The sequence below is a fragment of the Muscardinus avellanarius genome, assembly GCF_963383645.1.
Source record: "Muscardinus avellanarius genome assembly, chromosome: 12".
In the NCBI taxonomy this organism is placed as follows: domain Eukaryota; kingdom Metazoa; phylum Chordata; class Mammalia; order Rodentia; family Gliridae; genus Muscardinus; species Muscardinus avellanarius.
Genome location: NC_137798.1, coordinates 84,109,826 through 84,126,503, shown reverse-complemented (window position 1 = coordinate 84,126,503; position 16,678 = coordinate 84,109,826). Strand labels below are relative to the sequence as shown.

Here is a 16,678-nt window from a genome sequence, read left to right as displayed (position 1 = left end):
CCCCTCCACACACACACAAATTCGAGCTCGAAGATTACATTATTTAATCCATCTTGAATTATCTGAATATGGCTTCCCTTGGCTATTCCTGATTTATACTCTTATACAACTCCAACTATGTCCCCCCCATTCTGGGCCCTACTCACATGATTCTAACCTGCTCTGTGGTTTAGTCTCTTAATATATTTGCTCTTCGGTCTAGTTCATAACTTCAACAATGTTAGACTTTCTTCTGGACTCCTCGATGATCTTGGTCTTTTGAAAGTTTCACCTTACCAATTTCCAATTGCATGCAATCTGCTATGAACTGAACTATAGCCCCTCGCCACCTCCCAAGATCCTATATTGAAGTCCTAATCCCAAGTGTGACTGTATTTGGAGACAGAATCTTTAGAGAGTAATCAAGGTTAACTGATCAGCGTGGGGCACTAGCCAATAATATTGCTGGTCTTATAGAAAGAGAAAGAAAAATCTCATTTTTTTTTTTCTAGCATGCTCTTAAAACTGTGAACACATGGTGGAATGTAGCCATCTCTCTTCCAGTAAGAGACTGAGCCTGATTGAACCTTGATCTGAGACTTCCAGCCTTTAGAACTGCAAGAAATATCTGTTTTTTTGTTTGTTTGTTTGTTTGTTTGTTTTTAATTTGGAAACAGGGCCTCACTATGTTGCTGAGAGCCTCACTAAGTAGCTGAGGCTGGGTTTGATTCTCCTTTCTCAGCCTCCCAAGCGTGGGGATTAAAAGGATGCGCCACCATGCCTGGCTTGAAATAACTTTGTTTTTTTTGTGTGTTACTGGGGTTCCTGGAAACCATTCTACTTCCGGGCTACACTCCCAGACCAATATTTTATATTTTTATTTGGAAACAGGGACTCTTAATCCTGTGTGTCTGGCTTTGAACCTGAGTGATCCTTCTGTCTCCCCCTCCCAAGCGCGGGGATTACAAGCGTGCGCCACCGGCTGAAATACCTGTTTTTAAGCCACCCAAACTGTGATGTTTTACAAATCCAGCATCTTATTCTCCTGTTCCACTCCAGATGACTATGGATAAAGGAGGAAATTGGCTTGTTACCCTAGAGATAGCATTATATTACAAAGAGGGTTCTAAATTAAGAACCAGAAGATTGGATATCACATTACAATTCTGCCACTTACAAGCTACGTGACCCTGGAGAAGTCATTTAGGTTCTTGAAGTTTCTTTTCTTTGTGTGATTTGCAGTCAGGAAAGTGTTTGCTTTCACTATTTCACACTAAATGAGAAAATCTAGTAGAAAGAGTTTTCCTATTTAATGCCTGACAATCCCGGAGGACCCCCTTATAGACCGTGAGTTCCTTTTCACAGCTGCCTTCTTCACAGGGTTCTCAGCTCTTTCCCCATGCTCCTGGCCCCACGTTTGGGTGGCAGTGCCCCTCAATTCCTCCAGAACACTGAGGCTATCTCACTGTAGCTTCCTTGGAGTTTGGCAACTCTGTGGCACTATGTCAGATTCTGGTCCTCTTTCTCTCCTCCTTTGTTTTTATTTTGGAAGATAGATTTACCCTCCCTTTCCTTCAAAGGATACTTCTATCTGCACCTTCGATCTCTCCATATCTCTTACCTTCCCTGACGACAGATCATTCTCTTCAAACCTGTTCATGTCGTCTGAACTCAGTGACAAACCAGACCTTAACCCTGAGAACTTTTCAAGACATTCCCCATTCTTCTTTCTACTTTTGTTGAACTGGGATTATAGCATGCTCCACCATGCCCAGTCCCATAGACTTTTTAAAATATTTTTTTCTGGTACTGGGGAATGAACCCAGGCTCATTCTACCTTTGACTACACCCCCAACCCTATTTTTTTTTCTTTATTTTGAAACAGGGTCTCAGTGAGTTGCAAAGGGCCTAAGTAGCTGAGGCTGTCTGCGAAATGTGATTCTCCTGTATCAGCCTCTCCATGACATTTTATTTATTTATTTTTGGTGGTACTGGGGTTCCTGAAAACCCTTCAACCTCCGGGCTACAGTCCCAGACCTATTTTATACTTTTTATTTGGAAACAGGGTCTCTTAAGCCAACATGGCTGACTTCAAACCTGCACGATCCTCCTGTCTCCCCCTCCCAAGTGTGGGGATTACCAGCGTGCGCCACCACGCCTGGCTCCATAATCTTTTAAAACTATGGTATTTCATAATAATTATTTCCAGAACACAGTGGTCTGTCATCTTACCTTTTCAGAAAAGTGCCTTTTCTTCTGGTCATAGCAATCTAAACAATAATGCCTCAGTGAACAGTTAAGAATTATCACATAAATATGCCACTTATGAGAAGTTTATGTAGGTAATTAGTAATTGGTTAGAACATTTTATACCATATAGAAGTTGCCCAACCTCATGTGGCTTTTGATAAGATATGACATATTTAGTTGTAGGGCCACAACTTTTCCGAAATGTTAAGAAAATAAAATAGTATCATCATACAGGGTTTTGGGAAGAACATTTTATTGCTAAGCATATCCTTGAACAAAAATGCAAATATGAAATAAAAGAGAAAAGAAAAAAGGAAAAGCAGTAACATCACAACATTGTAAAATAAATTCCTTTAGGGTCTGCTAATAAAACAACAAGAATATGATAAAAGCTCACATACAGAATGCACATGTTCCCATAAAATTGTCCAAATATAAACTTACACTAAAAGGAATATAACAAATGTATTTTTACTCAAATTAAAAAATAGAACTGTAAAGAAAGAAGGCAGGAAATCAGTTCACAAGACCTCAAGACTCCAAGAACAGCAATCTTTTACAGACATCGAGATATAATCAATTCATATAGGCTGGGCCATTTAAGTTATCTAAAATCGTGCTTTAATATCTTTTTATAGTCCTGTCTTTTTTAATGACAAATAAAAAAAATCAAAAACTCTTAACACATCGAAATATCAGATAAGGAGGAACACCTCTTTCCATACACAGTAGTAAAGGCTACCATCATTTAGATTGCGCTTTTCGCCCCATATCTTTCAGATATTGTTTTCAAAGTCAAATATTCATGCAACTTACAAAGACCAGCAAGAGTAGATTTCTAAATCTAAACAGCTGATTGGTTTTCATCTGTACAAAAGAAATCGTATATATCTGACCCTCCAGAGGACACACTTCTGAGAGAATATTTATCTTGCTTTGTCTCTTGCTTTTGGAATAGCTATGGCCACACAACCAGTTTATTATTATTTTTTTCTGTACATTGTTTCCTCTTTATAAAAACAAAACAAAAAGACAACTGGAATACAAACCAAACAAACCGGAATAAACAAATAGAAAGGAAGTAATAGTTCCGAAAGCAGTATATACATAGGTGGCTAAGGAATTATACCAGCAAAAATGTAGTAAAATATGTAAACAAAATCTGAGAAGATTTTTTTTAATTCTCTTTGACACAGTTAACTGTGACAAAACTAAAACTCACACTTTCTTCACATTTTAAGGTTTACTTTTTTGTTGTTTTGTTATTTTCTTTTAAAATAACATTCTCATTCCACTTCAAGACTTGAACAGATTTCTGTGTCAGTCATCCCATCAAACATACCATGATAAATATATCTGTATATATATTTATTTATATATATTATACTATTAAATTCCTTTTGTGTGTGTGTCACAGCAGCTTTATTCATTTATTTATTTGTCTTTAAAAAAGATGGGTGAAGGGAGACATGAGCAAATGGAAGGATTGAGTTTTCCGTGTCAGGCTACAAAATTAAACCACTAAGAAAACCATTATTATGTTGGGGGCGGGGAAAGAACTATGTTATTTTGCACTCTGTCATGACATGTTTGGCTTGTGTGACCTTTTGTGGTTCCATCACAAGTTGAACTCCCATATTGTCTGTTTGGATTATTCAACAGACTTGACTAATGTCTTTTTTATTGGCATGCATGTTGACCAATGACAGATCCAGCCTACCCCCCCTTCCCTTACCTAGGAAAGGCTCTGGTTTAGTTTGTGGGGCTTTCCCCTATAAACACAATTTGGGTTTACAAATAGGAACAATATTCTTATATAAAGCCAATACCTCTGATAAAAACCAGCTCTAAACCCATCTGGTCAGGGTTTGGTGGCAAATTCTGGAATTAGATCCTGGGGGACCAGCTTTTGAAATCAACATAATCATCCATCATGTGGGTTTTACTATGTGCTCAGCAAAGCGTCTTATAGAAAACAAACAACACAGTCTAGAGACATCACAACCTGATATGTAGGGTGAACACCATGGTAGCTTTAGAGTTCATATGGCAATAGTCTCTCCTGGGTTTTTTTTTTTTTTTTCTGAGTTTGTTTTTCCTCTTCTTATGTCCAGTCATTCTCAAAAAATAAATAAACACAAACCCAAAAGCCATTTTTCCCCTCAGATCTTGTAAAGTTAAACACACAATGGCCGGAACCAGATAAGGGTGGATTTTTTGTTTTGTTTTGTTTTTGTGGTTTTTTTTTTTGAACTTTTTTCTTTTTTTAACGTTTTTGCTTTTTACATAATTAAATGAAAAGAAAACAACAACGACAACAATAACAACAACAGAAAAAAACAACATCGTTATAGCCAAGCTTCACAAACATCATTAGAGACTCACTTGGAGTTATGGAACAAGTAAGCCATGAAGTCTTCTACCTTTTGAAAAAGGTCCTGGAAAGAGGAAGCTTGCCAGTCCGTGGCCGTGGCTGGCTCCGGGGCTCAAGTGTGTGCTTTATGATACAGCGGGGCAGAGAGAATTTTCTGTCTCCGAGCCAAGACTGAAACAACTGCAGCCTCAGCTGATCGTTACAGATAGGTACATCCTTGGGTGAATCCTTTTCAAAACGGTATTCCCCACCATAGTCACGGTCTACCCCATCTCACACGGTTGGAGCAGATCTGACGTCTGTGAAATCTCATTGTCAAAAGTCTGCGTGTGTTGAGAAAGAAAGAATCCTGTTTTCCACTCGCGCGTGAGTATGGTTACACATAATACTCTTTGTCCTTGTTCTTCTGCTTCTTGTGGCCGCTCTTCGAGCTCGGCTGCTTCTCCTTCAGGAGCGTGCCGTTGCTCTGGGCCGAGTTGCTGATGTAGTTCCGCGTCTCGTCCACTTGATAGGACCCCTCGTCCCTGTTCCTGTATTTGTACATGGCGTACAGGAGGATCAAGATGCAGAGGGCGGCAGCAGCCACAATGCCGACGACCATCCCTGTTGTACTGCTCGACTCCCGGATCACCTCTGAGGCCCCCGGAACCCGTCTGATTCCTGGCTCCGTGGGGTTTGCTGTGGGCACATTACGGAACATGGGGGAAGTAATTAGTGGGCTCTTCAGTTTGGTGCTGTCTAGCTCATAGGCAGTGGGCAACGGAAGCAAGACTATATCAGGCTGGGGTTTGAGATCTCGGTTATTCATTTTGCCAGCTGGCAATTTGGGCACCATCCCAGACGAGGAGGAAGCTGTGAAGCGGATCAGCTCAGGGGACAAAGATGTGGTAGTAGTCCTACTAGTTTCGGAGACTTTGTTAGGTCTAAAGTCCTTGGATTCCCACTTGGGCGCATGTGCTTTGTAGCCACCTTCGAAGATTGAAGTGGAAAGACTCTTATCTGTTACCAAGGAGAAGGTGGTGTAAAAATCTTCATCATCAGTAGGGGGCAGGTTAGAGTCAAAGGTTTCCCCTGAGCCATACCCAGATATCACCAAGCCATCATCATCACAACCATCGCTGCCTTGGTCCGACAAGCAAGGTAACCCCGCCTCAGAGGTCATGGACAGGGAATCTTTGGTGGTCTCAATAATGGTGAGGAGGGGGCGGAAGGTAGGGGGGAGTGTAATGGAAGGTACACGAGTAGCAATAGGAGGGGTAGCTAAAGGGTCTTCTACAAGAAGAGGGATAACTAATTCACCTCCTGGGAGTGAAAAGAAAAAGAAAAGCAGAATTAGTATAGGTGTAAACACAATTCACAGTCACTCGAATCTAAGTTCATAGCTTATGCCTCTGAACTTATAATAATAAAGTGACCTGGATCCACAGAGGGAATTTTTCTGGCTATAGTCTAAATCTGTCTAGGCTGAATAATAGCCTGTTATATGCCTCTGGCTACCCAAACCTGAATCTTTAGATTTTTAAAGATACTCTCAAGTAATTATTTAGATAGAATTCAAATATGCTCTTTCCAGGATGTGCTTATGAGTTGATGACATTCAAGCGATTATACTGTTACAAACACTGGCTATTAAAGTGTGTGTGTGTGTGTGTGTGTGTGTGTGTGTGTGTGTGTGATACACATACTGTGTAATTAACTGATAAATTTATTAATGTGTACATAATATTTATTTATTCCCTTTTTAGACTTCTTATTTGCTTTTGTTTGGATGAAAATGACCATTTTCATATTACTGACACCAAGATTATGATCGAAAACAGGAAGGAAAATTCAAGAGAGATCATTCAATCACAGTGCCTACCTAGCAAGTTATTGGCACCACATATATTCTGTTTACTTAATTACAAAGCTGGGATGGTTCTCCTATACTAGTTAATCAAGGTATCTCACATCTCTTTCCAATGTTGTCTTCCAAGCACGAGAGGATCTAAGTCATAGTTCATGTCCTTTTACTGAATTTATTCCAGAAAAAAATTTTATGCCAACTATAACTTAAAAATATTCTCTACCAGGAATGGCATGATGGTTCCCTCCCTAGGTAGGAAGCTGAGATGCTAATATGATATTATTGTTGAAGGCCTCTTTCTGAGCTGGGTCACTAAGCTCTCATCTGGTATAATGTTATCCTGTATTCTACTCTGGTGTATTTTGTCCTTGGTAATTAATAATTTTAATCTGATACAATGGCCAGTATTTGAACATCTGTTATCAGACATGACTATTGCTAAAGTGTCTTCCTTTAATGGTGACAAAGTCAGATAAGGATTTGTAGTGACTAAATGCTGTCTGGATGCTGGGACATTCCAAAGGAACCAGCCTTTGAGTTTGCAAGGCCTCCTGGGTTCTTACTATAAAGATCAATCCACAAATTAGAACTCTCCCACTCAGCTTTTCACACCTTATATCTTCAAACAATCCCTGTGTCTCAGAACCACTGCCTTGAAATTGGCCAGTTTTTGGGTGAGCTCAAAGAAAGGTCTCTTGAGAAGTCTTTGCAAAGCACCTGAGAACTGTGTGCATATGTGTCCCTCCCTTTCTAGCCAATAACATTCTGTTACTTCAGTGGCAATTGAGTTGGGGAGGAAGATGAAAATTGATGTTCCGTGTGTCAATTGCAAGGGAAAGGGCAACAATATACTGTCATCTCTGGTCTGCTTGAGAATTTTACAACACATAGAGGAAATCAAGCAAGGACTTTTCTGGGAATCTCAAGATGGTCTGTGGTCTGGCTTTAAACCCATGGTTCTATTCTAATGCTCAGGGTTTGAAAGTATTCAGCAAAATTATCTTTGCAGGTCGGCCAGAGCACAAGGCTTGCTTTACTGGACCAGCATGCCTATTTTTTTTAAGTTGCAAACATATATAATTCATATACCTTGCAACTTAGTTAATGCATAATTTATATACTTTTGCTAGTTTTTATAAATGGGATTTAGAGCGCAGTTCCCTAAAGGTAAAACAGTCCTAAAACTGACCCTGAATAAACTTTTTCCTTATTCTTCTAGTGGGGGAGACACCAAGTGGTACATTTAGGTTCAAGTATGGAGGAGGGCAGTCTTTTGAGTAACAGGTGAGCAGCAGAAAGGGAGAAGGGAAGCCCAACACAATCTATCTAAAGGTTCCCTAGTGATTTCTTAGCAGGGATTTTACTTCCCATTAAAGGAAAAGCCAGGACATTCCTTTACCCAGTTTAACAAGAATGGAGGTTTAGCCTGTGGGTTCTTTCCTGGCAGAAATATCAAGAGTCATTTATTTGTTCCTTATGGCAATGACAAAAATATATCTGAAGTAGAGAAGGCAAAGAGAAAACTGGGCTAAAGGACAAGTGATAACCAGTTTACTGAGGGTCAAAGGTACAAACAATTTACATATAAATGCAGACTGTTGGATAGAAAGCTAATGTCCCTTTAAGTGAGATTAAGATCACTATCTTCCTGATTACAGAGTGGTATTCATTTGCAGTTTTAGTGTACCATCTGTAACATCCAACTGGAGTCTTAAATTAGCCTGTTTTTTTTTCCTCTCTTTTCAATGCCAGATAAAGCTTTATAGTGTCTTTGTTATTCAAAATATTAGAAAATCCACAAACTGTTCACTCTGTATTACTCCCCTCCTCTTCACTATTCCTTTGCATGCAGAACAACAGTGCGAGCACCTCTATGGGTGTAAAAACAAACAGAAAACCATTTTACACTGGAACAGAAAGAGGGTTCTGAAGCTGGCTAATTTATAAAAAGCTTCTAAAAGGCTGATGAGTCTCAACAGGAAATGGTCAGAGTTTATTTTGAAAAGAACTAAAATGATGAATATCTTGTTCCAAATTCAGGTGACCAAATCTTTTAAAACTATTGATCTTTATTTCTTATTTTTTTGTATTTTGTTACTGATCTTGGTAGCAGTGATAAATGATGACTTCAGTTAGGAAAATTAGAGCCCAGATTATGCTGGTCTTCAATCACTGAAACTGTGATTTGAGACCAACATTCATAATTCAAGAGTATAACTCTTCTTCCCTGGCATCTCAAAAAAAATGTTAGCTAACTGTAAGCATGAAAACTACCTGAGACAAGTGTATGAGTTGGGGTAAATAATCAATTCTCATATTAAATTCTATCTTTAAGACTGAAGATGATTATGTGTATATGTTACCCTCTGTATCTGTGGGTTCCTCATCCAGGAATTCAAGCAATGTTTTATAGAAAAACTTTTTAAATTGTGCCTAAACTGAACATGTATAGATTAATTTTGTCATTATTTTCTAAGCAATACTGTGTAACAACTATGTGCGCAGCATTTATATTTATTACTTACTATAAGAAATCTAGAGAAGATTTTAAGCAGAAGAAAGCTGTGCATAAGTTATTTGCAAATACTATGTCTTTTTCTTTTTTTAGATGAGGATGTCACAATGCTGCCCACGGGGGCCTGGAATCTCAGGGCTCAAAGGTTCCTCCTGACTCACCTTTCCCAGTAGCTGGGAAAATGCGTCATTGCACCCAGCTTACTGTAATACTTTAAAGAAAAGAACTGAGCATCCACAGATGAAGCTTTCTGAAGGTGGCCTGGGACCAATTCTTTATGACTACTAAACTGGAAATTAGTTGAGATGAAGAGGTAAGAAATGCATTTCTTTTTCTGTTAGCTCCTTAATAGAAATAGTCTGTGAAAGACTAGTGAAGATTTGTTTATTTGTGTAATCCAAAGTGACCACCCTTGGAAATGTTTGGGCAGCCAATAATAATTATTTTTCTCTCCCCAAAGACTGAGTGAGTGATCAACAGTGTGTCTTTGCTTATGAAATTATTCACAGGGTCCAGGTGTAGTGGGTCATGCTTGTAATCCCAGTATTTGGGAGGCTGAGACAGGAGGATCGCAGGTTTGTGGCCAGCCTCAGCTACTTAGTGAGGCCCTCCACAACTTACTGAGATCCTGTTTCAAAATAAAGAATAAAAAATAGGGCTGGGGATGTAGCTCAGAGGAGGTAGAATAGAATGCCCCTGGGTTTAATCTTTGGTACCACAAAAAAAGAAGAAAGAAAGAAAGAAAGAAAGAAAGAAAGAAAGAAAGAAAGAAAGAAAGAAAGAAAGAAAGAAAGAAAGAAAGAAAGAAAATCACAGAATCAAGGAACCTAGTCACACAGATTTACAGGCAGAGTGATCCACCTGCCTGTAAACCATCAAAATCCTGGAATACATCTAAACCCTAATTTCCTATACCATCCCCAGAATTTTTCTTTGGCTTGGAACAAGAACTATCAGTATTCCTTAAAGTGAAGAATTTTTAAATGGGGAATATATACACATTTTTGACAAGGTTGTGCTTTTCTTTAAACTAGAGAGATCACTAGGGATATAAAAGGTCTATTTTAGCCCTGAAGGCTGTCCTGCTTTTTTGCTTTATGAGTGTATTTATAGATATATAATTCATGCCTCAAGGGCTGATATCTAGCAAAAGGGGCTCTCTGCCATCGAAAAAGACAGTGTATTAAAAATGTAATAGAACTCTTCTGAACTGTGAGGATGTGGAGGGTGATGGCAAATGTAGTGGGTCACCTAAAAATAAATAAATAAGGCCAGCATGAAGTTTTGGTGTGGCTCCAGCCTTTGCCTCTCTGGAGAGAATCATATCCGAGAGGTTGAAAAAATAAAGAAAAAATGATGCTGAACAGCAGGCTCTGAAGAGTACTGATCCAGTTCCTGGAATTGGTATTATGTCTGTTTGGGTTCTTTATCTCATCTCTTATTTGCATTATTCTAATTCTCTGCTTGGAAAGTCACATATAATGGGGATAAATTATTCTTTCCCCCACTGAATTAGCTGTTCAAACATTAAAACTAGTCATGGGTAAACATGGCCAGTACTTGGGGAGAAGATACTAGAAAAACTTAAATGTCTCAGTAGGGCTTAACTTAAATCTTAACATGATGGAAATTTCTAGGTAGACCATCATCCCATTCCTCCCCACCTCTGCATAAAACAAATAAATGGTTTGTATGAAATGTGTTTAATTTGAAAACACTTCAAACTCTGTTTTGTTTTAAATAGATGCCAAGGAAAGAAGAGCCACAGCTCTTTGATATAATTGTAAATTATGGAATCCGAAGCAGAATTTTTCCTGTGCCTATTGAGAGCTTGCCTTAATCAGTAAGACTCAGGTTAGCATCAAAACTCTGCTTATTAGCCATATGACTTTGGTCAAATTTCTTAAAATCTCAGTAAAGTGGGAATGAAAAGAACACAGCCTACTTCAAACCACTGCATGTTGAGCATTTATCTCAGAAATACTAGTTACCATTATTATTGCTATTTTTAATAATATTTTACCTATATATAAATCATTGATAAATTTCCTCTGATCTTTCTTTTTTTTGTGTGTGTGTGGTACTGAGGATGGAACCCAGCCAGGGGCATTCTACCTCCAAGCTACACCACCAGCCCTATTTTTTTATTCTTTATTTTGAAACAGGGTCTCACAGAGTTGCAAAGGGCCTCACTAAATATCTGAGGCTGTCACGAACTAATTCTCCCATCTCAGCCTTCCAAATGCTGGGATTATAAGTGTGTGCCACCATGCCTGGCTCTGATCTTTATTTTTAATGTAATGGCTTGATGCTAAGGTAGAGATAAAGTTACATACAATCTAGATATTGAGGCTATTTTAAACATTTATTTTTGGGATGAATTATAATTATTTAAAGACCTCATAATTTTCAAAAATATCACTTAACCTTTTATCGTTTGTTTGTTTGTTTTATTTATTTTGAGGTACCAGGGATGGAACCTAGGGGCATTCTACCTCCAAGCTACACCCCTAACCCTATTTTTTAGTCATTTTATTTTATTTTATTTTATTTTGTTGGTACTGGAGTTCCTGGAAACCCTTCTACTTCCGTGCTACGCTCCCAGAGCTATTTTTATACATTTTTATTTGGAAACAGGGTCTCTTAAGCCAGAGCGCGTGGTTGGCTTTGAACCTGCGTGATCCTCCTGTCTCCGCCTCCCAGGCGTGGGGATTACAAGCGTGAGTCACCATGCCCGGCTGTCTTTTTAGTTTTTGAAACAGGGTTTTACTGAGTTGCAAAGGGCCTCACTAAGTAGCTGAGGATGTCTGAGAACTGAGATCCTCAGGTCTCCGCCTCAGGAATGCTGGGATTACAAGCTTGCACCACCACATCTGGCTTAATTTTATTTCTGGATGGCTTCTTCAGTAGAAATAAAGGCTCATAGTATAATTATGTAAAATGACCTCCTATTTAGGAAATTCTTAGTTTTAAGCCTGAAATATTACCTAACATATCAAGCAACAGAAAATCATTTAAACAAAGTAGAGAGAGACCATATGTTAAAGCTGTGGTGTTCGAAATGTGTTTGTTACCCACCATTCAATCTAATTTTTCTATAACCATTTTATAAAACACTTATATCTATAACTAAAGTGGAACAAGAGCTTCTTTATTAAAAAGCTTGTATAGTGTTTCTTACCAACCTTGTGTTTCCTGAAGGGTATACGGCAGAATTGATGCAAATAATTAAGGTTGGAGAATATTCTCATCTTAGAGTCACACACAATGGTGGTACCTACCTGAAGTATTCTCTAAACAAAAGTTTAGATATGAAAATCATTGTGTTTCTTCTTGATATAATCTTAGAATACTTTTACAGCTTACCTGAATAAATCCTGGGGAAAGAATGGTGACTATTAACAGTATTAACAGAAAAGAGAGGAATGAGAGAGAAAAAAGAGAAAGGGGAAGAGAAACAGGAGAGAAAGCGAAAGAGCGAGAGAGCGAGAGAGAGAGAATTTGCACACAAAGTATGTTTCCCCAGAATTTAGCTCACCAATATTATATAGCACAATGCTCTGATCACCTGGGATTCTTGATGTCTTTGTTATGAATAAAATTGATTTTGTAGCCCATGTTGATCGTGAGAGCATAATCCTGGATAACCAAACTCTACCATAGTCACTTGAGAGTACCTTATTTCCCTTCTGCTGCAAGGAAATAAAATAAAGGACTGATTTCCCTGAATGTCTTCTAAGGAATTAAATTAAGGATGAAATTACCACTGATAACACTTGGAGCTGACTCAACTTTTCTGTTTTCCTGTGGCACAGCCCTTCCATATGTTGTAGCCAATTTTAATATCACACTGTAAAGCTACCAATATTGTCAAGGCTTTAAAACTGGTGGTTAAAAAAAGCTTCAGGCACGTGGGCTAGGCTTTCTGTGGGTGCTAGGAACTATGTATCTTCTACTCAGAGTACAATACCCATTGATTATAAGAAGCAATTCAGAAAAAAAATAACTAAAAAATTAAGCAAATAGCCATGCATAAATTAAAATATTTAACGTAAGTTTAAAAATCATATAGTAGAAAATAAAAACTTTACAGACAAAGTAAACTAAGGGGAAAGGGAGAGCAAATAACATCAACAAGCCATTTTCAATAGAAAAACACAAAGAAAAGTCAAAGCAAATAAAAAAAAGTAGGTGCTGTTTTGCAGGAAAAAAAAAAAGATATTCCCACATAGGCAAAATAATGTAAATGAAAAAGTAAAGCATACCATATTAATTCATAGTCAACTTACATCAACAAATTGCCCGCATGTTTTTTGGCATGAAAGAAAAATTTACAAAAGAAAGTTGTGTAAGAATGCTCTTGGACAAATAGAATTGCCACATTCTTGTAACTCGCTTTTTTGTTGTCATTTCTTAAAAACTTTTGAGCAAAATGTATAATTTTTCAAATATAATAATTTACAACAGAGGATGATACAGGGAAGTAACAACACATACATCCACACCACATAACATGAAAAGAAAAAAAAAATCTGCACTTGAACAAATTTTTACTTGGAGGGGTGGGGCTTGGGAGGGTGTTGATTTTTAATTTAAAATCATTCCGATTGCTGTGATTGAAAAAAATCTCTTTTTAAAAAAAAACTTTTTTAATTTTATAATTTGCCTTTCTTTAAAAAAAAACTTATGGAGCTATGGGGCTTAGAATGAATTACTGCATTGTTCTAGGTTTTCAGGTATATATTTAATTTTTTTGTCTTTTTGACATATTTTAGACTTTAAAAGAATGGATGACAGCACATAAATTTTAACAATGCTAAAGAAAGGGGGAGAATGGGAAGGGAGGATGCAGAAAGGGGAGGGCGGACTCTAGGAGTGTACTACACAGGAGATGAAGATGATGGGGGTAAATGTGTAAGTGAGTCGCCATGTCCATGTAAGGGCGGCACGGAGTGATCTAGCTGCATTAGAGCTTCTGGCTGTAAGGAAGGGATGGGCAATATACAAAAACAAATGAGCCTACACATGCCCATCTATGAAAATAAAGAACAGAACTCTAACACTGACAATCTCACACACCCTAAGCTGCAACTTCTTCAACATGCAATTACTCCAAAAAAATCATTACAGTTTCATTATAAGATTTTAGAAATAATAAAAACAGTTAATCTTTTTTTTCCCTACTCAAAATAGCCGAAATACATAAAATAATAATACTAATAATCATGATCAAAAGGTTAAAAGCAAAAACAAGGAGACTAAGTTTTATGCATTCAGGTTGAACAACTTCACCGGCAGCCACACAGCCCCATCTAGAGTTTGGGGTTCAGAGATGTGCATAGGTGATGGAAAGGCAGTCTGTATGTAGGGAGCCCAAATGCCGGGTTGCTAATCACTCCCCTATAGAGAAATGGTATAATCTGAATGGCATCATCCATCTTCCCTACCACCCATGTTGCTCGAGCCACAATTGGAAACGAGACTTGGTAATCCCAAAGATGTGGATGTGGGAATTTTGCAGCTGAAGTTGTTCCACATTTAAAGAGGGAGTGGGGAAAATTGCAGAAAACAATTCATAACTTTTTCTCATACATTTGGATAAAACCAAATCTAAAGATAAAGATCTAGCAATTAAAAAGAAATACATCGATATATATATATAAATAGATATATATAATACAAAAGCACTTAATTCCCAAACAAGAAGGGAGAAAATAAAGTTTAAAGAAAAAAAGTATTTCACACAATTTCAGAGATGAACAACCAGATGCACACGCTGAAAAGGCACAGACAGAGCGGTCAGGGGACACGTTTTTATGCTTTGTTTATTAGTGGATTATCGATTCCCCTTTTTGTGATAGCCAAAATCCAAAGCACATTTTTGCATTTTATCTAAAAATGACGTTATTTTTTGGTTTTGTTTCTTGAAAAAAATAAAAAGGGCGTGCAGTCTGGATGTACGTCATAAGTAGATATTTACAGGAGAAGAAAGGGGCTGGGCCAACCAGTGGGTTATTGTCTATTATCCTTTAACTGTAGGAATGGTAATCAAGTTAACACATGCTTAAAGTAAGTTGCATTTAGGGAAAATAGAAAAACAGAACAGCAAGCTAGGATTAGGGAGAGGTCAGCAAGACAAAACCAATTTGTGGGTGAGAGGAAGGTACTATGTTTTTTTTATGCTTTTCCAGTAGAGGTGAAGGACATCCCAAGGCTTCTTGCCAATTGAAGGAAGAAGTGTGTGTGTGTGTGTGTGTGTGTGTGCGCACGCGCGCGCGCGCGTGCGCACATATGCACTTTGTGTACACATATGCACTTTGGAGATATAAGTGGAGCCTATAGTGATAGGAACTGAGGTAAAAATAGTATTATTTTATGAACTTATCTTAAAAGTTTTATTTTAAGCTGGGCATGGTGGCGTATGCTTGTAATACCAGCATTTGGGAAGTTGAGACAGGAGGATCTCAGGTTCAGGGATGGGGGGTGTAGCTCAGAGGTAGAATCCCCCTGGGTTCCATCTCCAGTATTGCAAAAATAGAAAAAGTTTTATTTAAAATGTCTTAAAAGGGGTGAATTCATTCAACACCCCCCCCCCCCGTGCCACTTATGAGCAGCATGGGGCTGTAACTGTCTTCTGTATTTCTCTCTTTTTAATAAACTCCTTTAAATCTTCAAAATAAAAACTCTTAAAAGACATATTTGGTAAAAATAGTAGAGATTATATTTAACTTTTCTTTGTATGAGTGTGGTTGGGTTTTATCACAGTGACAGAGCATCCTGGATAACAATAAGGTGATGAAATTAGCCTGATAAATGGGGGAATACCACATTTTTTAATAATAGTATTACAACCTCTTTTCCAAAGAGGAGAGTATCAGTATCTCTAAAGAACAGGGAAATCATGAAATAAATATAGCTTACTGAAGAATACTGGGGAAAACTATTTTCTTCTAGAGAAGAATTTGAGAGATAAAATGCCGGGCGTGGCAGCTCAGGCTTGTAATCCCCGTGCTTGGGAGGTAGAGACGGGAGGATCACGCAGGATTGAAGCCAGCCTTGCTGGCTTAAGTGAGCCTGTTTCCAAATAAAAATATAAAAAATACAAATAGGTCTGGGAATGTAGCCCGGAGGTAGAAGAGTTCCATCCCCAGTACCACCAAAAAAGAAAAAAAAAAAACAAAAAAGTACCATCCAATCTACATTGAGAAAAATAGAGGTGTGTGTGTGTGTGTGTGTGTGTGTGTGTGCGCGCGCGCGCGCACTCACATGCATGTGTATTATGAGAAACGTATTAGATAAGGGACAAAAAGTAGGAGTTTTCAGAAATAGCCTCAGCCTCTACTGGAAGAGATCACTGGAGGATATTCAGTATCAAATCCCTGTGAGAACGAACATTTACGTTCAACCAAGGACTGGGAAACCCGGTAGGCAAACCACAGAGGCAAGACACTTGAGAGCACGTGGCTCCAACAGCCAATTCCAATCACTCCTAAGAACTCTTTGGGGGTAACTTTGACAAATAGAATATATTTTGAGGACAAGGCCAACTTTTGTCCCCTATGAGACGCCCCTTTTATTATTTTGTTTAAAAATAATTGTAATGTGTCCCCATGGGTCAGTCCGTACCAAGATTTTTAGTCTCTGGTTTAATAATGTTAATAATTATTCTGGGAACTTCACAAAGGGCAGCTGGAAAGTTTTAGGAGGAGGGAAA

At 38.1% G+C, this 16,678-nt stretch overlaps 1 protein-coding gene across 18 annotated transcripts in view; it reads right to left on the bottom strand.

Annotated features, from left to right (window-relative positions):
* Window positions 1–4,979: 4,979 nt before the first annotated feature.
* The window catches only part of NRXN3 (neurexin 3), a gene marked incomplete at both ends in the record, with an annotated part of 1,617,361 nt that continues 1,605,662 nt past the window's right edge, over window positions 4,980–16,678 (bottom strand). For 10 of the 18 annotated variants that reach the window (XM_080707463.1, XM_080707464.1, XM_080707449.1 and 7 more), the window contains one exon: window positions 4,980–5,281. In XM_080707463.1, the coding sequence (XP_080563589.1) occupies window positions 4,980–5,281 (302 nt within the window). Of the gene's footprint in view, window positions 5,906–16,678 lie in introns of all 18 variants that reach the window. The other 8 variants (XM_080707448.1, XM_080707461.1, XM_080707458.1 and 5 more) reach the window with 2 other exon arrangements.